The sequence below is a fragment of the Portunus trituberculatus genome, chromosome 27 (genome assembly GCF_017591435.1).
Source record: "Portunus trituberculatus isolate SZX2019 chromosome 27, ASM1759143v1, whole genome shotgun sequence".
Classification (NCBI taxonomy): Eukaryota; Metazoa; Arthropoda; class Malacostraca; order Decapoda; family Portunidae; genus Portunus; species Portunus trituberculatus.
This window is the reverse complement of record NC_059281.1, coordinates 17572685-17595344: the sequence shown is the minus strand read 5'-3', so window position 1 is coordinate 17595344 and position 22660 is coordinate 17572685. Positions and strand designations below refer to the sequence as shown.

At 38.0% G+C, this 22660-nt stretch overlaps 3 protein-coding genes across 5 annotated transcripts in view; 1 reads left to right on the top strand and 2 right to left on the bottom strand.

The window, feature by feature from the left end:
- The window catches only part of LOC123509358 (pollen-specific leucine-rich repeat extensin-like protein 2), a 59197-nt gene extending 54862 nt beyond the window's left edge, over positions 1–4335 (bottom strand). The window contains exon 1 of the mRNA XM_045263615.1: positions 4275–4335. The gene's annotated coding sequence lies outside the window, so the exon portion shown is untranslated. The remainder of the gene's footprint in view (positions 1–4274) is intronic.
- On the top strand, positions 3755–7303 carry LOC123509360 (NADH dehydrogenase [ubiquinone] iron-sulfur protein 5-like). The gene is given in 4 exon segments (XM_045263618.1): positions 3755–3865; positions 6505–6531; positions 6534–6709; positions 7176–7303. Coding segments are annotated over 4 exon segments (411 nt in total). The 5' UTR covers positions 3755–3765; the 3' UTR covers positions 7284–7303.
- Positions 7304–8777: 1474 nt separating this feature from the next.
- Positions 8778–22424, bottom strand: LOC123509356 (probable RNA-binding protein 19). Of its 3 annotated transcripts, none has more exons than XM_045263610.1 (18): positions 22252–22390; positions 20098–20140; positions 19701–19902; positions 18834–19192; positions 18253–18327; positions 17900–18122; positions 17186–17389; positions 16839–17027; positions 16554–16693; positions 14641–14720; positions 13794–13972; positions 13229–13399; positions 13004–13122; positions 12479–12660; positions 11868–11984; positions 10154–10256; positions 9388–9514; positions 8778–8892 (listed from the first exon to the last, which is right to left on the bottom strand). In XM_045263610.1, exons 2-18 carry the CDS (start codon positions 20110–20112, stop codon positions 8828–8830), a joined length of 2550 nt encoding a protein of 849 aa, XP_045119545.1. In that variant the 5' UTR covers positions 20113–20140; positions 22252–22390; the 3' UTR covers positions 8778–8827. The 3 variants fall into 3 exon arrangements, with proteins under 3 accessions (XP_045119545.1, XP_045119546.1, XP_045119544.1); XM_045263611.1 differs by having other exon boundaries at positions 20094–20140; positions 22252–22332; XM_045263609.1 differs by lacking the exon at positions 20098–20140 and having other exon boundaries at positions 22252–22424.
- Positions 22425–22660: the final 236 nt, after the last annotated feature.

The following is a 22660-nucleotide window of genomic DNA, read 5'->3' as shown; positions in this document are numbered from 1 at the left end:
TTATGGCGGATTTACGTTTCTTAGGGTTATTTAGTGTGAAAACCAGCACGAGGTTCCTCAGACACATAAATCTGAGAAAACAAGTGCGCTTTATATCTTGATTTTCCTATCTATCCTCTATCCTTAGAGAAAGTGAAAATCTCAACAAGAACTAGATTCTCCCGCTGCCATGTAATCAGCAGCAGTGATAACAGTCCTTGGTGCTACACTTGCAATAAGATTTTGCTTCAAGGCTCCTTATTACTGTGAACGTGACTGGTATATATTTCATCGAAGTAAAATGTGGTGAGAAAAGTTGAAAATTAAGGCGGATCAACAATATAGTTCCTGAGTACTAAATACCATCTCCCGTACTCATCCATAAATTCGATACATTTATTTTGTTTTCTACGCTGCAGCACGCGCAGTAGTGACATTTCACATATATTGCTTTAAGAGACTTCACAAGGTGTTCGTTGTTGTTATGGTGTCTTTCCCTTTGTCAGGAATTGCCTCTGAGGGAGCATAACTTCTGCCAACACTTATCTGATATAAAGGTCTGTATTATCTCTAAAACATCATTTTCCCAGAACCTAGATAAATAGCCAGGTTCCAATGAACATTTTGCCGATTAACAATGCCAAATTCTTGTTATGTTATTGCAAGAATCACCAAACACCATTGTAAAACCCAATAACTTTCATTACCATACTTTCCCTTATGCCGTCCCCAACCCACAACAGTTGTCGTTTATGACATCTCTTCTTTTATATCTTGAAATGCCTTTGTATTGCCTTGTAGTTCCTCACACTATTATTTATTTTCAGGCACAAAGTACAAGAGGCAATACTTCCTCCCTTGACCCCTGTAGACAACGGATTAAGCGACGGTAGTAGGTTTTCCTTATCCCAACAGAAAGGAGAATCCAGTTCATCCAGTTCGTTACTTATTTGTTATTCCCAAGTCAGTGCACTCAAGCAACCGTAAGAAGTCGGAATCGCTTATTTCAAAAGACTTAAGCTTTCATGAGGATCATTCCTAAAAGAACATGTAGATACTAAATAATCAGGTTTTCACCGGAGTTTTCAAACCAATGAATAATCGAACATCAGAAAGTAAGAAAAAGCAAAACATCAGTTCCTTCCTCATATTGATAATGCAAAATGCTAGAATTAAGAAATAACTCTCGTAAACGGTATTGACTTTTTTTAGAACCTGTTAAGTGAATACCACAGGATAGGTACCTAAACCATTAAGGAAGCCGCTGAGCCACATGTAGGGCTTCCCGTAGATCGCCACTGCTATCATCCTTCCTCTGTTCCCTTGACCCACTGACCTTGACTTACTGGAGATGGTCTATTTGGCTTAACTTAATTTTACTTCTCTCTCTCCCTATAGTTACTGAATCTTTTCATACTGAATATTCTTTTATATATTTTTCTCTTAACGATATGCTAACCATATTCATTTACTGGTAATTGTGTAATCAATATTTTCTATCACTTCATTCAATTTCGTTCAGTGAATATGTCGTCAGCTGCTGCACACATAGAAGTAAATGACACGTAGGTAACGTCAAGCAGTAAAGAAAAAAAAAAAAATCAACCAGTCGATGAATTCTATCTCATGAAACGTCATTCCGATCAATGTTCTCAAAAACATAAAAAAACAAGCACTAAAGTCTGAGAAATAAATGAATAAATAAACAAATAAAGGAAAGATGACAAGCTGAAACATCTGAGAAAAAAATACTATATATTCATTGATCTATAAAGCCAATGTAATCCATTTGCTCATGCTTTCTTACTTTTTATTTGTTTATTCATCTTATTTTTACTGTTTCTGGGGCCTATGGTTATAACTTTCAAGTAATGGATGGCCTATGCCTTGTCATGTCAAAGTACTATGGAGAGGTATAGGATGCCAGTCCCGCTAGTGACCAGTGGTTCTTAACCTTTTTTGGCAGCGACCCAAAATCTTGCACAAATCAACCATCGCGACCCAAGCCTACATAGATATACAAATTGTCCTCCAGTTTGCCCCCTCCTATACACCCTCCACCTCCGCCAAAGATTAATTTTAAAAGGCAAATGTCTTGTTGGGAATGGGAGATTCTTTACACTTCAAATAAATTTACTGCTTTGGAGTTTTTATTTAATCATGGTCTGCTTAGAATCTTAAAGCAATGCATCATGAATTTTAATTATTACAATATATAACTATAATAATTTGTAGTGGGAAAATAATTATTTTCTGCAAACCCTTAGCGACCCAATAAAATGGCTTGGCGACCCAAATTTGGGTCGTGACCCCGGGGTTAAGAACCACTGCGCTAGTCCAATACTATGTATTTCCGTGTTGACTCTGCCTTTCTACACTCGATATTTTTTCCTCTACGTCACGCGCCTGAGATAACGGTGTGCACTTATTCAGCACGTCTCGACGAAGGCTGACTTGATTGTTCCCTTAATCAAATAGTTAGTATCAAGTATTGGGAGCTATTTTGTAACTTTTATTGGCGTCTCTCTCTCTCTCTCTCTCTCTCTTCGCGACATCCAATCAAACAATAACATTGAATCTTTCTTTATATCACTAGTACTTCGGAGATAAAAAGATTCCTCTTATATAACATTCTTGTGATAAGTTTTTGTTCTTGGTAGACGTAAACAAAACAGCCAGTCATATCCTACTTTGTGTATAAACATTGATATAACTAGAAAAATAGTGTGTGCATCGTTTCATCATGATTCTGAACACGTTGCGTACACAATACTGCATTTAATATTTCCTTCTTATCCAATGAATGATCGTGATTACAAATCTAATAGACGATCATTCTTTCTCACATATATTCATTATCAGTTCTGGAATCCATGGATACAAATAATCAGAATAAATTCCACGATAAGGGGACGATGTTCTTGGCCTAGTTATTTTTTCCTTCAAACTTTTTTGCGTCATAAGGTCTGTCCCTCATAAGAATGTTCCAGAATTCTTTCTGTGCTAAGTACCTAAATCACCAACAAATTCATACATTTATCAGTGAATTTACAAAAACAAGTAATCAACATCTATACTACATCGCCTTTTTTGCAAATGACTGTTTAAGTAATTTATTATAACAGTTCATTTTCTGTCTTGATCACATATTATGCAGTATGCTGGCATGACGACATATTTACTTCGCGGAATCTGTTGTGCCACATTACCTACTACACACGTACTACACATGTACAGTACTACATCGGTAGTTTAAATATGCGTCCTCATTTAATGCGCATTTAGATGAAATGTGTGTGAATACAAATAACCAAATGAATGGTGGTTTAGTTCTGTCTGGTCTAAGAATCAGCACGTTTCTCGGAATGTTTACCAAAGTTCAATGGGGTCGCTGACTTCATTTGCTGACGTGAATGCACTTCCCCACCTCCAACTCTCTGATTTGTTTGCCTAAGCTGTATATTTGAACTTGCATATAGACGTGTTGTTTGTGCAATCTATGAACTTCAACCACACGTAAAATACGTAGCACACTCATTCGCTACCAAAAAAATCTAACGCGTACCATCCACACAACGACGATTAGGACCAACATTATTATTTTGTATTATTTGTTCACGCTCATGTGTTGCGACCCGTGCCTTCCTATATAATTATATCAACATCAAACAATCAGCAGTCAGTTATGAATACGAAAACACAACATAAATGTCCAGGTAGTATATCAATTCACTAATTGTAAAATCGCCAGCACAAATTGGGCGCCTCTCTGCAGACCGACGATTGATGGCAACCCAAGTCTGGGGAAGCGACGGTGGCGCCGCCCTTCAGCTGACCGCAGGCACTCCGACTGAAGCTTACTCCAACTTTCCACCTAAATTCTCCAGTAAGTAGCTGAGATGTGATTAAATTAAAATGAGAAGTAGTACATCAGTTATGTGATAATGCAGGGAAGGCAGTGAGACAGGTGTGCGGGGCGCAGGAGTGGTGTACGGGAGGAAATTCCATGTGATGTGCAATGCCTACCGAATCGCACATCAGCTGTTTGTGTTGCATCACTTGGCTTCGGCACTATCTCCAGTGTTATGGAAAACTACCGTGTACTCCATTACCATTACGATCACTGATGTATCACTGGCTATTATAAGTACCAATGCGTGGTGTTTGCCGTGAAATATGAGAAAATTGTAATAAAGATATTAAGGTGGTCTGCACACCTCGACTTTCCTATTGTGGTCACGGATAATTACAACCTCCTTTTGTGTCAAGGCGAGTGTGGATGCTAGTGTACTCACCAGAACCTGTGTGGTGTCCTAGGGGCTGGCCTGGGAATGTTAGGATCATCTCTCTAATGGTGCAATCTGCAATAACAAATATGAAATGTTATTCATAATACTAGTTAACAGTATCTTGATAAGTATTGCCTAGAAAGTTTTATTGTTTCATAATTTTCTTTTTGCTGATCAAGTTGAAATAACCTATTCATAACATTTGACAAGCAATGTTTAAGATACCTACTACTTCGGGTATCATCACCATTGGGTAGAGATATTTTAAGCTTAGCCTAAGAAAGCCACTCTGGTCCCATCACCCAAGAGCATTGATATTTTATTTATTTTTGTCAATTTATAGTTTCACCTAACCAATGCTTTTGTGGTGAGACATGTAGTGAATTGTTTAATGTTCTACATCTTTTCCATCACAAATGGATAGTTTTTGAGTTATGACTTTTTTCATCTTTTGCCTACCTCTATTGCCAACGATCTTGGGAAATTGAGGTTTTTGGGTGTGGGAACATTAGCTTGAGTAACTTCCATCACAGTAGGCATTGGAAATTGACAAAATCACATGAAAAATCTCTGAAAATACATAAATTACACCTATGATGGTGATGGCGACAGCAGTCACAAGGGTTGTTGTATGTTATTGGTGAGCAGCTTGCCAGTGATCAAGGATTATTAACCAAACCCAACATTATAAATTTTTAACCAGGTGGGCTGCACTGCTCTTGGATGCCCCACAATGGTCACTAACCAAACCTAATATTACAACCTCATCTTAATACTCCCCACCCAAAAAATCTGATTTCCTTTATGACCGCCAAGATCATTGGGGATGGGAGGTAGGCATAAGTTTAAAAAGTCATTACTTGAAAACTATCCATTTGCAAACGAGATGATATACAGCATCAATCAATTCATTACAGGTTTCACCAGAAAAACATAAACCATGTCAGAAAATTGTTGAATCTATAAATTGTCCATTATGTTACCCTTGAAGCAATCCTTTACAAATTAACCTAGACTATTACACAGCCATTCTTGACTTCTATTACCTACAAATACACTTAATAAAGCTTCCAGCTCTTTAGCATCTACATGGAATTCTGGTTCACCAACCACTCTTTCCATAAAAACACACTAAGACAACCCATTCATGTTTAAGGGAAAAGGTCGAGTTCAGGTTTTAAAAAATGTATTTGAATGCCTTTCAGGTTTGTTAAAATAGTATTCAGAGGCTACACTTCATATTTCATCATTGACCATTGTCGTCATCATGATGTTAATATTCTTTTGTTTCCCATTAAAGGTTAAGATGTCTTATGAGTCTTCCTTTTTTTAGAGATCATAAAGGATCTCTTTTTTTCTCATTCTTATTTTTTCTCGTCCCACCACTTTCCTGGTCTTCAGTTTTTATACTGGTCTCTTTCCATCTATCTGCAATGACAGTGCTCTTCTAATTGTATGGCTCTCCTCATCCTCATTTCTGATGTACTCATACAGTAGCGGTTTAACTTACGACAGGGGTGGTAGCTTAACTGTGCGAAGTCATAGGCAAAATCGGAGGCTGAGCGTCGGTGTGCACAGACAGAGCACAACACAACCCCAGGACCAGGAGCACTAGCACACACTTGCTTGATGCTTTATATTTAATAATACACTGGTTCATATTACATACAATCCAAGTTGGGCTAATATCTCACAGCACCCTACAGCACACTTAAACAACACAATATCACGTTAACCTAACAAAGCTACCTAGTGTCACCCAACCTGGTGCACATACTCCCAACACAACCTGGGTTTACCCAAGGAGGGTCAAACTGACCTCAGCGATGAATGAAACCCCCTACCCTATCTCAGACCATGTGTTTGGCACTAGGGGTTTCCCTACTCATACTTCTTCCTCTCTGGTAAGAGGATGGATTCCAGCCTGGGTAAGACTGGAAAATGGTTTTGGCTGGCTGCTGAGGCTCTAATGGTGGTGATCGGTTTTGCTTTCCTCCTCCTCTACTAACCACCTAGCCGCAGGCCTACAAGCTATGCATGCGGAGTTTGAATAAATGAATCCGAGAGGGATTCAAAACGGTTCATGTAACATTCTATATTATTTGGATCATTACAGTCTATTCCATCTGAACATAGACATTCCTCCACTCCACACTTTACCATTACATTGTTAGATTGAAATGAACATGATGCTTTTATTTGATGAATCTTGTTCACAACTTGCTTTATATTCCAGACATGGCTGCCCACATTGCTCCTGCCTTCGCACGCCCATGACTGACTTGGTGGGCAGCGTCATGACCCACCAGACCGGATCACGCTGTGCAGATTTTGAGATGCGCGCGATGGAGTGTCTGGAGGCATATGGCGTGCAGCGGGGAAGAGTGCGATGTGTTGATTACCTGGACGATCTGAGGGAATGTACCTTCAAGATCAAACAGGTGGGCATAATTGCCTCTCCTAATTCTACTTCCGATCGTATCAAATAAGGTCAGGTAAGCCTCGCTTGCATCGGCACCGTGACCATTGCATATCTTATGAAGAGATGTCAAAGTAAGGTTCTCCTCTTCAATCTGGAAGACTTTGTTTGCTTTTTGTGTTCTCTTTTTAGATGCATAGTTATATAGATGAAGGAGCCTGAGGAGCATGTTCTTGAGATTAGAGCATTTTGTAGATTGTTTTTAATATTACATTTAAGTTTAATTTTGTTCCATATCTTTAAAATATTACATTTAAGTTTAATTTTGTTCCATATCTTTAAGGCTTCCTGTGTATCTAACAGTTAATGTTACTTTATGGTGAATTTATAATTTTAAGTCAGCACAAAATTTACCTAACATCTTTGACATCTTGAGGTGTGAAGAACTTTGAAATGCCAAAATACTATTCTTGGTTCCTCACTTCCAGCTTGCCCGAGTGAGTGAGATGCGGATTGAGCGTCACCGCCAGTGGCTCGTGGGAGAAAGATCAAGTGAAGACCACTACGCACCACCAGCAAGGAGTGATGCATATTAGCAGTATTTTTCATAGGAAAAGGCATTGAATATCATAGAAATTAATGTTAAAACTTTCCTAAGTCATCCATCTTAGTCTAGTGTGACTTTTGCTATTGCCAGCTTTCTTAACTGGAAATTATTTTGATGCTAAAATTGTTTTGAAGTTTGGTTTCTTTAAATATAACTGATCCTATTTTCTCTACAATGTTCCCAGTTTTGGAAAGATGCAATTTATGTAAATACTGCAGTTAATAAAAAAAAATATAAAAAAAACCTTGTAGATGTTTAGATTCCTGAATGTGCTGAATGAAGAGGTGTGTGTGTGTGTGTGTGTGTAATTCACCTCGGTTGCCTGCTGGTCACCCAACCAGTCTTCCCCATTACGGAGCGAGCTCAGAGCTCATAGACTGATCTTCAGGTAGGACCGAGACCACAACACACTCCACACACCGAGAAAGTGAGGCCACAACCCCTCGAGTTACATCCCATACTTATTTACTGCTAAGTGAACACATTAAGAGGCTTGCCCATTTGCCTTGTTGCTTACCGGGACTCAACCCTGGGCCTCTCAAGTGTGAGTCGAGCATGCTAACCACTACACTACGTGTGTGTGTGTGTGCGCCCACTAATATTACTTATATTTAATTTTTTTAATGTAGTTGAAATATATTTTTTAAAGAATATCAAAGGTAAAGTCTCCATCACTATAATAGTTAGATTTTCTTTAAATATATGCCACTTTGATGCAATTGATATCATCTCTTGGTTCCAGCTATTATTTGCTACTAATGTTGCGCTCACATCTATTCTTGAGATTTCCTGCCTAACTTTTGGACACAAATGAAATCAAAAGAACATAAGAAAATGAGGGAAGCTGCAAGAGCTCCCAGGCGTACAGATGGCAGTCCCTGTATGAGCAAAACTGCTTAATTCCATCTACCATCCCCATCCATAAATTTGTCCATTCCTTTAAAGCTCCCTATTGATTCAGTACTAACAACATGAATACCGAGTCTATTCCATTCATCAACCACTCTGTTAGAGAACCAGTTCCTCTCCATTTCTTGCCTAAACTTGAATTTCTCAAGCTTGAACCCATTATTTCTGGTTCTATCCTGGATACTGATCTTACAAACTTTGTTCATGTCCCCTTTGTTTTAACTCCTATACCACTTAAATATTTCTATCAGGTCCCTTCAATCTACATCTCCCCATGAAATGCAAATTGTTTCTTTAATCTCGCTTCATAGGGAATATCCCTTATCCCAAGTATCCTTGTAGATATTCTTTGCACTGATTCTAATAGACTTGTATCCTTATAATATAGAGACCAGAACTGTACTGCATAATCTAGATATGGTCTGACCAACACCAAGTATAATTTTAACATTATTTTGGGACTTCTGATTTTAACTCCTAAAAATCCACATCGAGACCTAATAAAAGTATTTAAGTGGTTTAGGAGTTATAACAAAGGGGACAAGAACCCTGTGGAATGAAGATTCTACTAAAATTAATTGAGTAGTAGTTTTATTACAAAAATTAGCACAAATGTACCTTAAATTAATCATTATCAGAGTCCTCATTCTTCTTTGAATCCATCTGAACCTTGGTTTTCTTCTTGGGTCCTGTAAGGCACGAGAAAAAACAATCAAATCCTTCCTGATTCTATATAAAACAATTTAGAAACTAAATGCCTGTAAGACAAGTCCTCATGAAGACATTACCAGGGATGGGATTTTAAGGAATACACACAGCTCAAGTTGATACTACTTGTCATAGATGAGTGAAAACTACAAGGTACATGGAAGGTGGTCCTACATATTTTAATTTCAAAGGACAATAAGGTCCCAGAACTGGAATAGCTGAAATGCTTCAATGTAGATATGTGGATATATGTTGCATGCATGAAAGAAGATTTTCCAGATAAAAAAGCAACTGCTTTTTTATCTGGAAAATACCTAAAGAGGCTTCGTATTTAGTACAAACTACTGAGAACATATTGACTGCACCAGCTTAGACTAAAAAAATCAGAATGACTGGAAAGTAACATGACAACATGCAAGTAGAAGATCAGTGATAATCGGTGGATCAAGGAAGTGGCATTAGACATCAACACCAACCTCCACCAAGAAAGTGTTCTGCTGTCCGCTTCCTCAGTTCCTCTACTGTCTCCTCCTCCTTGGCCCACTCCAGCACCAGCCGGCGGGAATATAAATGTGTGCTCAGTCCTACAGCCTCAAAAGCTTTCTGAAAAGTTAGAAGCAATGCAGATCAATACATGGTAAACTTAATCCTAATAATTCATCAATATACTGGTGACTAATACAAATTAGAGGAATGGTAAGTTTCCAGTGAAATAATAAATATGGTGTTCTACACTTGCACCATACAATAATTGTAACATGTAAATAATAACAATCCAAAGCCATTCATAAACAAGCAAGCTCTCTATATAACTGGCAGTTCAATATTTTATGCTAGAAAACATTGTACACTACAAATGCTAATTTCAATTCTTTGTGCTTTTGATTCTAACATCAATAAAGGATCCAATAGAATTTTAAACAGTGTATCCTGAGACAAATTTAACCAGGTAACCTGACCATAAGGTAATAATGCATGTGTGGTTGTGATGAAGTAGACCACCTGACATCATGTCTTCTTTGTGTGCAAGTTCAATATTGATATTATTCAAATACCATTAAATATGAATAGTACGACATCACAAACAGTTCAATCTAAAATGTAAGTTTGAAACATTCACATATTATTTGATTCACAACAACTAATATAATCATGTAAATTCATCAGTGAAGTAAATCATTAACAATATCTTCCTAGTCTTACACTGATATATGCAAGAAATTTCCTCCATTGCTTTCTTACCTTGGCATCCTGTCTAGACACATAATCAACAAAGCCAAACCCTCGGTGCTCATTGCTTTCTGGTTTCTGAGGCAGACGGACAGATTTCAGCTCCCCAAATGTTCTGGAAGCCAAATATAGTCTTTTACAAATGAGCTGAAAATTTCAGCATAAACAACTGAAAAATCTTTCTAATGTTATATATCTGTTCTTTCCATAAATCACGTTTCTTCTGTAGAACTTTTTCCATAAAGATAGCTGCAATAAGTCTTTATTTATCCCTATTCTTATATACTCTCATTTTCTTCCTTTCCTTTCCTCCTTTAATCTCATGTACTACAGCGCTTCATCCTTCTATTTATAGTAAAACTAAATTGTACTGACCTGTACAGCTAGGCCTATAATCCATGCGACGCTGCCATATCTCTCATTACTTCAAGGAAAATGGAATAACTGTTATTTATTCATTTTAATGCATGACTTCGCTAAAAAAAAATTTGGGGTGGGGGACAAGACATGAAGATGCCATAGGCAAATTAAATACAGTAAAGGTGTTGGTTATAAAAGTGAAAATGAGGCTGATAATTTACCTAATATTTACTATTATGTCCTGTCGAGATACCCAGTGTAATATAATGAGTGAGGAAAAGAAATGCTGATAAGGTTGTGATGCTGTGGTGTATATCTTGTTTGCGCTAGAACAAATCCTCTTCACTGTGCCTTCAGATATACCAACTGCATCTTCCTTGCTTGATTTATTGGTAAAAGTGGTCCTTGTAAGCTTTTATCTATTAAGTTTGCAGATAAACTTCTTGGTTTGGCTGTACAACACACAGATGAGGAAGTGTCAGTGTAACCTTCCATCGTGGTTACCAGATGAGAAGTGAGTCGCTTTGCACCTGCGTGGTGACCTGACTCCCCCCAGCGAAAATCCCGCCTCGGGTCGAGTAGCAACGTCGCCTGTCCTGATATGCCACATCGTCATAGATGTCCACGAAGTACCTTCATATAATTTGGTATAACACTTATTTGTATCACCTGCTATTTAATGAAATAGTCAGAATATTCTTAGAATGCCATTTGTTGATCATACTATGATTAAAGAATCATGAGTAGTATAGGCTGAATGTTTTGATTGGAAATCTGGCATAATGACAAACACCACCCTACGGGTCAATACAATTTTTTTTACTATACTTAAGGATCGATCATAATTATAAAAACTGACAGGAATCTCACTCTCTGCACTTCTTTGCATGTGGTGAAACCCTTCCATGATGCTGTGTCTAACCTTATCAACTACTCTTTATTTTGTTCATTCACCTTATCTATATATACTAAACCTGGTATACACATGCACTTATTTCTTTCATTATTGATTCTTCTCACATCAAAAGTATTCCTATGGTAACTTAGTGTGACAAATTTTTTTTTTTCCTTTTGTTGTGGCCTATAGTGCCTGTAGATTTACTTGGAAGAATATGGAAGTGCTGTTCAACTTTCACCCATTAGTGGCACAGCCAATTTTATTTATAGTGGTACCCATATTAGGTGCATCTTTGATGTAACCACCTAGAACCTGGGTATCATAGTGACATGTAGGTAACTTTAAACCACTCAATAAATGGCAAAGTATCAAGGTGGTACATGGTGGGATTCAAACCTACACAAAGACGTCTGCCCGATTCTATGCTCACCACTTTATCCACTATGTCACCGCCTCCCAAATACTTACGCAAACAACTGTCTCACTTCCTTAGCTGTGGCTTGGAAGGGAATGTTCTTAACCATTATCTTGGAAGAAGTCTGTTTCCCTGCATCATGCATCCTCCTTGCACTCTTCAGAGAAGTTCTGTCAAGGCATAAATAATTGTTATTTCTGTGCCTAAAGAAATATTTCAAGGTTGTCATCATAATACCTATGATATAACAAAGTAGTTAGTTAATTTACTTTATATAAAAATAAATATTGCCCATTACATTTGTGACATCTTTATACCGTTCATTATCTTTTCTACCGTAAGTCTACTCTCAACCTTTACTGCATTGCAAGAACTTTACTTCATTTATTCTTCAGAGCATATAAAAACTATAAGATCTCAAGAGCTTCTTGCATCTCTTTTAGTTACTTTCTACAATAAAGAAAGAAAAAATAGATATATAATTTTAATCCTTGTGTTTGTAAATCCATGTCTATGAAGCACATTCCTGATATCTCCCAAATATTTGAAGTCAAGATGATTACACAATACAAAGTGACAATCATATTCCCTCACTTTAAATAGCATTAAATAACTTTGGATATAAACACAATAGTATAGAAACAAGTTGATAAACACTACATACACCAAAGTTTTCTCTGACAGCTTGATCTGAAGCTTGTGGTCTTCAAGGGTTGACTCATTCATCTCCCTTAAAGCTTTCTTTGCATCTGCTTTCCTCAGGAATTGCACAAACCCATAACCTTGAGATGCTCCACGTCGTTTGGCTATCAACACTGAGCTAACAACTCCAATTTTCTCAAAGTGCTGTGTGTAGGGGGCAGAAGATGGTAAAAATGAAGGCAAGTTATCAGTTATCTTATATATCATTACTTCCACATGAAACACTGCAAGAGACAAGCACATAAATCTAATGGCTTAATATGTTTCCATAGTACAGCATGCTAGCCACTAAGTGGGCAGATTTAGGTACTGTAATTTAAGAAACCCAAATTTTAATCTTTAAGATATTCATTTCTGTAAGATAGTATGTCATGATTACCTATTTAACTTTTTTCTTTTTGTTGCCATTAATTTCACTCATACATTTTTCAAATCCATTTAATCACCCTTCAGCATCAATACTAAATAACACAGCCACTAATTATACCTGTTTGAGCAGGTCTTCTGTTGTGGAAAAGTTTAGGTTCTTGACATAGACGGTGGTGTCTGTTTCAGGGGATGGGTGAGAATCTGATGATGGTTCTTCTTTTTTGGTAGTTTCATCATCTGAAGGAAGAAAATTTTACATGCAATATTACAATATAAGAAACACATATATGTATGTTTAGAATTGCTTTGAATAATTACACTACTTCTTTAATCCAACCGATACCTTCAATGTTCTTGTCAGTCTCCTTAGTCTCCTCTGACTTGGCTACAAAGTCTGTCTTGAACACTTGGATTGGGGCCCATTCCAAGTAAAGTGGCAGACTTTTGAACCTAGAGTAGGCCAAGTTGCGGAATGCTTTCTTTGCTTCACCAGAGTCCAGAAACTCAACAATGCCTAGGGAAAATATAAAGTGTAAATTGACTGTATAAGTATTCTATCTTAAGTAATTCCAAAGTTTTGGTTGACCAGCTTTTACAGCTAAGAGATATTATCAAGAGCATTTATGGTTAAAGTGAGAATCAAATCTACAGCATGAGGATTTTTCATTGACATCTTTACACAACCTTGTTTAAAAACTAATTTGAGTTTTACATATATTTTTATGAGCTGCAGTCTTTTTAAATCACCTGTACAGTACTAATTCAGCATCTAGTTTTGTCCACAACTCTCAAGCCTTTACATTCTTAGCAATAATTAACATAAATATGCCAATGTGTATCTGCATGATTCTCAACATTTACATAAGTTTACACAAAAGGCAAAATCCCACACTGTGTTAGTGCCTCACCTGTCACACCGGTAGGAGGAAGGACCACACGACCCAGCTCACCAAACTTGCCAAACAGTTCCACCAGCTCCTTAGAGGTAGTTTTGGCAGGAAGATTTTTCACCAGGAATACAGTTTTGGATCGCTGAACACCAGGGGTAGAGAATGCCTCCAGGGACACTCCATTCTCTTCTAAAAAGCTGTAAGTTTATCATTTGGAAAATTACTTACTTGGGAATACAAACAGCAGCAAAAGACATTTTAGAATTTACAAACAAAAATTATGAAATCATTTAATACTCTTTAAAAGCAAAGTTATTTTTATTACTATTTCTAAGGATTTATTGTAATGGGATTGACAAAATGTAATATTGATTATGTAGCTAGTGAATCGATTCTCCATGGTTCTATTAGGATAACAATCATAATGGAAACTTGCAAAATATTGGTATTACTTCAACATTATTTTATCAGTAAGGGGCTACACCTGGTTTGTGTAATATCTCAGCATCCTGCAATATTTAAAAAAAAATTCTAATTATTATATAGGATTTGGATGACCATCAAAACAAAATTGTCTCACCTACTGACCATAAATCTACATTTTCAGTATGTTTATAGTAAGTTAAATGAAAGATCAGCCTTTACTTAGTGTCATGCTATCTTATTTCAAGTGTAGCTCACCATCCCCCATAGAGTGGGCCGTCTTTTGAAAAAACAAACTAGTGTTACTGTAACTACTACTTATCTTGTCAGCTTGTACTTTCCAGTCATATAATTTTCCATTCTGGCTTTCCCTTAAGATTCTAGAATAGTCTCATGAAATCTAAAAATTCTATACAAGTCACAATATTAATATTTTACGCACCGCTTCATTTCGTCCACCACCTGGGTCTCCCCCAAGGCCAGGTTGACAGCAACACTTTGCTTTCCTTCAGAATCAAGAATCTGTTAAGACAGAAGGAACACCATTACATCTGCATATAATTACATTTGGTCTAATGGTGTTATGATAAGCATCCTTACCTTGCACTCCAGTCCTCCTTGGTCTGAACATCTATCCATACAAGGCAAATTTAAACTTGTCTACTTGTCTCCTTGATTTATATAATTTCTTTTTTCAATCTATAAGAAGATGGCTCAATGTCAAGTCAAGGAAGTGAGTTTCATCTGCAATCAACTGTAGCTTTGGAGATGTGAGCTTTTGGATAGCATAACAGTTAGGCTATTCTGGATTACTCAAATACAAGATACACTGCTGGTCAGAGCAGAAGGCTCTGTGACATCCTGTGAAGGAGATTAATGATACAGAAAATATGTTTCAATGAGGGTATTCACCTAAACTAGCAATTGATAGGGTGTCCTCGTGCCTTCTTGATCTTTTTGAGTCTCTTGGAAAGTGAATTACCCAGGTGGTGGAGACACTGAGTGTCAATATTGTCCCATATGTCCTAAATAGTGGCTTGGAGGCATGGGAGGGAGGAAGTATCTCTCTCGTTTAGCTTCAGTTTTATGTATGCCCAGAGATTTTCTGTAGGGTTAAGGTCTGACGAATTTGCGGGCCATGGTTTTAAAAGGCTGACATTGCAGAAATCAAACCAGTCAACATCTAACAAGTTTGCCGTATGGCACGGTGCACCATCTCGCATGAAGGTATCAGCATTGTACTTTTTCATACACTCATATAACTCATACAGAATAGCTCAAAGTAGTTATTTTGGTTCATATGAACATTCTTAGGCAAAAACACTAATTTTCCAAGACCATAGTAAGAAAAACAACACCATACCATCAAAGAATCTGGGTTTTACTGTGTGTGTTGTGTAGCGTGGATAGTAACAGTCACTACCGGGTTTGCGGTACACACGGTTTCTCTGGTTGTTTGTAACCTGAAAGCTTGCCTCATATGACCAAAGTACCCTATGCCACTTACCTAAGTCCCAATCTTTGTGCTGAGACACAAAATGCAAGCCTACTGTTAAGGTGACCATGTTTGAAGCAAGGTTTTGAAACTGCGCGGCAACTTTGTTATCCCATGTTGCCTTTCACATATCTCCGCACATTCCTTTCACTCACCCCACTCAGCAAAGAGGGTTCCTGGCCTTAAGTTCCTTGCTGTGTATGCGAGGGTTGGCCTCAAGCTGTCTTCGAATAATGTTCAGAGTTATCTGGCTCACTCAGCGCTTATGCCATTCAGGCTTGTAAGGTGGTGGCAAAGCGCCTCTTCCTCCCTCATGATAAATTTTGGTCCAACATTGAACAGTTCTGAGAGCTATGCCAGTGTTCACGGCACTTTCTTGATTTGACTTATTCTCCCTCACTAAGGCACAAATAACTAAGATTTGGGCCTTACTAATTAGTTTTCTAGGTCCTGTAATAGGTAGTAATAGGGTAGAATGGTAAGCTCATCCATCCACAAAAAGGGGCCATGATGGGGGATGAAAATTAAATTCCAATTCAAGTAAATAAGCCACAGGCGAACGTTGACTAAGGAAACATATCATCTACTTTGACTACTAGAGCTGCAGAGTTATCAGATAGTGACATACAGCAAATCCTGCCGTATGTTTAGGAGTTAAGAAGGAATGAATGAAAATTGGTCAGAGTGGAAGTCGTGGTCCCTTTCGCGCCTTCCGCTCTAACCAACTGTGTTTGGACATATTTTCACTCTACTCATACATAATTGTTGTATGAAAGGAATTTCATATAGTCAAGATTCAAATTTTTTATCTACCTAACAATCTGCAACAGAATGTCAAAACAAATATAAGGCCAACTCACCTCCTGTTTGGACCTATTGTAGCGCTCTGCCATGATATCCACCACGGCACTGCTACCCATGAACAACGTATTCCAGTTGTGCCACGATCCTGCAGTGGCCTTTTTCTCCTGAGCTTTCTTCTCCTTGAAACTCAGGTTTTCTGCAAAAGGTGATGGAAAACCTGACTTTAAATTTCAAATTCTTATCCTAACTAATCAGAGGTGAAGAGATGTTTGTGAGTGTAAATGTAAGCATAATCTATTAGAAGTTAAAGGAGCATTTACATAATATTCTTCATGCTTTACCATTCCGTTTCTCCTCAATCTTCGGCTCAATGGCTGGAAGAATGTGCAGTACTCTCCCTTTGAAGTTTGAGCCGTCCAGCTCAGTCATTGCCTTCACTGCATGCTCTGGGAACATGAAGGTGACAGTAGCAAAGCCCTTGGCCCGGCGTGTGTGCTTACAGATGGGCAACGTGATGTCTATGACCTCACCTGAAAATGGAAAATGGACATAAAGAAATGGTGCTAAAATATCCTCAATACCATAAATTAAATGCAAATAAGGAAATAAATATCTAGGGATTATTTTATGCTACATACAATACAACTAAGGAATATTTTAATCATGAACTGGTCATGAAGCAGCTCACCATATTTTTGAAACAGTTCCTGTAGAAGATCCTCTGTGACAGAGAACCAAAGGTTTCGCACAAACAGTTTGCCAGACTCTGCCACAGATTCTGCCTGCTTCAATGCCTCTTCCTTTGCAGCCCATGGCTTGTTGATGCCTTGGCTGCTAGTATCACTGTTGTCTGGGGACTTTCCATATTTGACAATGTGAACTCTGACTCCATCTGGAAGACATGAAATATGCATGTTAAGTTTTAATTACTGGAAATAATTTTAAAAGAAATGCCTTCATGATAAAAAGGTTAAATAAATAAATCTTTAAATATAAGTATCATAGGTTGGAAGATTAATTCATCACTACCTTAATAGGTATCCTCAAAATACAGGTTGATATCAAAACACTGATGCAAGCTCTTGTTCACTGGGCTAGCACATCATGTGAACAATAAATCAAAATATGTTAAGTGTATCTGTGTGTGGGTCAGCTTCCAAGCTATAGCTATAAATGACTTCTGGCCAATGATATCTATCTATTAAAACCCATTGAGTTGACATGTTGCTAGGTAAAATTATGATAGGAAGTAGGAAGCCATTTGTACATAAAGTCAAACTAGACTGTGACAAAAAAAGACTGAAGAACACTGGTCAAAATGATGGCTAAACCTTTCTCCTAACATGCTCTGTTCTGAACTGAGTCAAAATAATGCCATTAATGCTAATAATGTCACACATACTCAAAAAACTCTTATCTTTCTGGAGTGATTGCTTCATTTCCTTCTCTGTCTCAAAGCCCACATAAGCCACCATCCTTGCATGCTTGGGTATCCTCAGACTCTTGAACTTGAGGGGCTTTAGAAAGTCCTTAACAGCCTTCTTGGAGAAGGTTTGGCTTTTGCCCTGCTTGGTTTTACACATTTCTGTAGCTCGTATCACCACTGTGTAGAATTCCTTTTTCTCCTGGAGGAAGGATTGTCAGGAAATTTAGATTAAAGAGATATCTTTCTTATTTTGTGACTGCAAACTAACTTACCATACAAGTTAATACATATCTAGCTAGAGTAAGACTCAAGATCATAAGATGTCATACCTTTTTCTTCGGTGGTTTTTTGCCTTCTATGTGATCCTTGTCTTTGGGCAGAGTTTTCATCAGACTCTTCAAATACTGGAATGGAAGGTAAATCCCTTTTACTTTAAGAACACAGCAGTTTCTCTGAAACCTGTTGCTTGGAACTCTTCCATGGAAGTGGCTGTAACAGAAGTCTCTATCTGTTCCTATCTACACTTTATTCAACACCACTCTGTTCCTCACAATCTAATTCTTCTTCCTCTCTGGTAGTCCAATATCTTTTTTTTTTATATATATATTTTTTTGTTTAACAAGTAATCTTCCTTTCATACTTACAGCATCCACTCCCCATACCAAATAATAACCACCTCATCATATACTTGTTTCCTGAATCAGTGAAGAATTGGTCTGAAAGATTAAGTCATAAAAGAGGAATGAAGGAATCTGAACATGCAAAAACACACTCAAGCTACACCAATCTTTACCATTAAAACCATTAAAATTGCATACTCTTAGTGAAAGTAAGTTGACCTTGACTGTCATTAACTACTTAGTTTTCATATAGACACAATGGCAAGAAAGTTTTCACAAATATTACTTACATCATGATCTGAGACATCCTTTTTCTGAGCTACTTTGTCTTCTTTCTCTTCCTCCTCCTCCTCCTCTGATTCACTGCTGTTCTGCTCAGCAAGGACTGCAGCACTTTCCTCCTCCTTTGCACCCTTCTTGTTGGCTTTCAGGAAATCACTAAAGCTTGGATCATTCTTGTACTGTCCCAGTAAGTTTTCTTTCAAGGAGTCTTTATCTTTTTTCCTCTCTTTCTTTTTCTTTCCTTCCTTCTTTGCCTCTGTTTCAATGTTGTTATTACCATTTGCTTCCTTCAACTGTGATTCTTCGGACTTTTTTTCTTTATGTTTCTTTTTCTTCTCTGCCCATGACTTTGGCCTTTCCTCACTACCTGCAAGTACAGTGAGGAATGAGTATAGCTACAACAGCAGATATTAATTCAGTATCTAATACAATAAACTCTAATTGGAACAACCTGGTCAAAGAATTCAAAAGACTTAATGATTATTGCTGGCCTTCTGGATCTTTACAATACAAGGCAGGATTGTGGAAAAAAGGAAGAAGTATTGGTACTCCCTTGTGTATTGGTAGTCAAGAAACAGCACAATTATAAAAATCTTATCATCTTTTCCATGTACTGCAATTTATGTCAAACTTCAATGCAGATAAAAGAAAAAACCCATTTAATCTAAAGCACGGAATAAGAAAGTATGGTGGTATGAATACAGTTATCAAGCATCAGGCTGTTATTGTGAGAGGACATAAGTAATATAAAAGTGCAAATCCCAATGCATCATTTGATTAACTAAGTGATTAGAAAATGCTGCAGAATATCACAATCACAAAGCAGTGAGTGGTTAGGTGTAGAGGAAAAGATACATCAACCACCAGTCACTTACTGAAGTCATGACACATCTCCACCGTCAGTCTGGCCTGCTTGATGAAGGTGTTGTGGAAGTGATCACATGTTGCACTGGCATCACCTTCGCCCTCAAAGCCGATGAAAGCATACCGGCGAAACTCCCCATTTTTGTAGATCAATCTTACATCTGTGATGTTTCCCTTTAGGCTGAAGTGTTTCTTCAGTTCATCTTGACCTATCTGAAAAGTTAGTATCAAATTTAGTCTCCAATTAATCATACAATAACTTACTTGTGATGAGGTGAATGATACATTCAATAAAGAAGGTTGCCAAGTATCATGAAATGCAATGCAAAAAAAAAACCCAGTTTCCACCAAGTTGTTCATTTCACCAACATCATTCATTTGTTCATAAACATAGTCACACTGACCTACATATGCACTGTCCATATATAAAACTCCAGCATCAAGTGAGGTTCTGCAATAAGATTAGAACAGAGTTGATGTCTTACAGGTGCTTGTTGCTTTGGAGGAAGGATCACCTCAACTGGTTTAATATCAAAATATATTACCTAACTGATTCATCAAGGCTTACAAAAGAAAGGACAATCCTGGACGACAGGATGTTCAATGGCACAAGTGATAATCACACAGAGGTGCATCCATCTGGGTGAGTTACAGGCCAACTCAGCACATAGCTAACCAAACCAAACCATAAAGTGCAGTGATTCGGTTCAAACCACTAAGTGTACCAACACAGTCTGTCGTGAACCAATCAACCAAGTTGGTACTCCAATATGGTCAGAGTTGGTTTATCAGGTGGACTGGATTGGTAATAATGAATAGTCCAAGTTGGAAACACACCGTAAGGCTACACTTGACATGTCATAATAGTAACAAACACCCCAGCAAAAGTGTTTGATAAACCAGAAGAAGCCTGGGCAAGGGGTTTACAGCCCATCCGCCCCATTGACAATGCGCTCCAAGTCCATTCGCCCCTGAAGCTGGGACGAATCTACTTCATCAGTAGTTGATGCACCCAATATTGCCTCAATATTGAGTTGTCGCACCCCAACTCCCTTTTACAAAGTTTGTTAATTTTTGTTTAGTCGTCATGATAAACGAATTCTCATTTAAGAAAAGAATACTACATACTGGATGTAATAATAATAGTTTTAATATTAAAAAAAAAAAAATCTGTAGTGCATACTCATAAACAAAGTCTATTGCATTCATACATCATGAAAGTGTATTTTCTTGCATCAAATCCAGTATTTTAAAATCATAAAAGGAGGCAAAGTAAGATACTTCAGCAAGTAGTTGCTTTGGCGTGGTGAGAGAGAGAGAGAGAGAGAGAGAGAGAGAGAGAGAGAGAGAGAGAGAGAGAAATGGTTATGGGATCAGACGGAGGGGAAATAGAGAGAGAGAGAGAGTATGTGTACTCCAAGTAATCAATATCGAGTAATCGGTAAAAATACCGATACAGTATCTGTGTTTCGTCAGCGCATTGCCATTGTACATCAGCCAGCTCTCCACGGTTCATTCTTCAATAATCAAGTTGACTTACATCCGAGCTGCAGGTACAGTGCTGCCACTTATAACAACTCTCACACTGGAGTGCTTGCTGCCTTTGCCTTATTTCACAAAAACAGACAATGCAGGGGCATGTTAGCAGCTCAGTTGTCATGATGGATGTGTGGCTACAAACAATATTTATACTTCAAAGTAACCTCATTTGGCTGGTTTGAATTCGTTAAAAAATATTTGTTCACTCAATGGTCCAAAATGAATTGAGTAAACCTTCAGTATAGACTATACCTATATATAGCATCTGCATGAGAGTTGAAATTATTTGTTCACTCACAGTATATAGCAAGGTAAAGAGAGTGCGTGTACCATTTTGGCACTGTCCCCGAGAAACCGTCCCGCACGTTGCCCTCAATTCCCGGCTCCCCCTTCGCAGCTCCTGCACTCAGCTGATTTGACGTCACATATAATGAGAAACATATGGTATATAATTTTGTTTTTGCGTAGGGGTTCCTTGACACATGTCATGTATTTTAAGGGTCACACGAGGGTAAAAAGGTTGAGAAACGCTGCCTTCTTCGTTACCATTCTCTCTCTCTCTCTCCTAATTCGTTCTCATAATATTCTCTCTCTATCCTTATTTGTTTTCATATTCTCTCTCTCTCTCGCTGACCAATAGCGTGGCTTCATATCTGTGACGTCAAATCAGCTGGGTGAAGGAGCTGTGAAGTGGGAGCTGGGAGTCGAGGCGAGCGCGCGGGACGGTTTCTCGGGGACAGTGCCACCATTTTTACCTTGGTATATAGTATTTGTATGACAGTTGGGGAACAACGACTTCAACTTGGTTGAGGGGCGCATTGAGGCACAACGACTAGGTTGTGGGGCGCATCAACTTCCCCTTAAGTTCATTCACTCCAACTCACGGGTCAAATGGACTTGGGGTGCATCGTCGCGGGGGCGGATGGACCTGCTACCGGGCATGGCCTGCAGATTATTTGGGAGGGAAGCACTGAGCTATCACAGCACGAGGCAAGATGTATTGGGGATATATCAGTAACTAACCTGTTTCGGGAGGTTCTTCACCACTATTCTAGACATGTTGTGAGGTGACTTGTAGTGTGACGCAGCAGTCTTCCTCAAACAACACAGTAATCACACCTCCGTCCCACACGTTGTTTTGTTTACATGTTACATGCGGTCACTGTGAGCCTCGCCAGTCGACACTCGCCAGCCTCTCGTCAGAGACACTGAGTATAAAACTGCAAATATTGAAGACTCTCTTAAGACGTTACTGTTACGTTAATAAAAATGACAACTTAGATGTAATTATGCAGAAGTAATACCCTTTAAATAATAAGGCAATATAAACTCAATTTTATTGTTAATGTACAGGCTTCGAACATTATTCAAAGAGAATGAAAAATTGCAGGGGAACCTAATCTGAAAATAATCTAAACAAAAAATAGTTTTC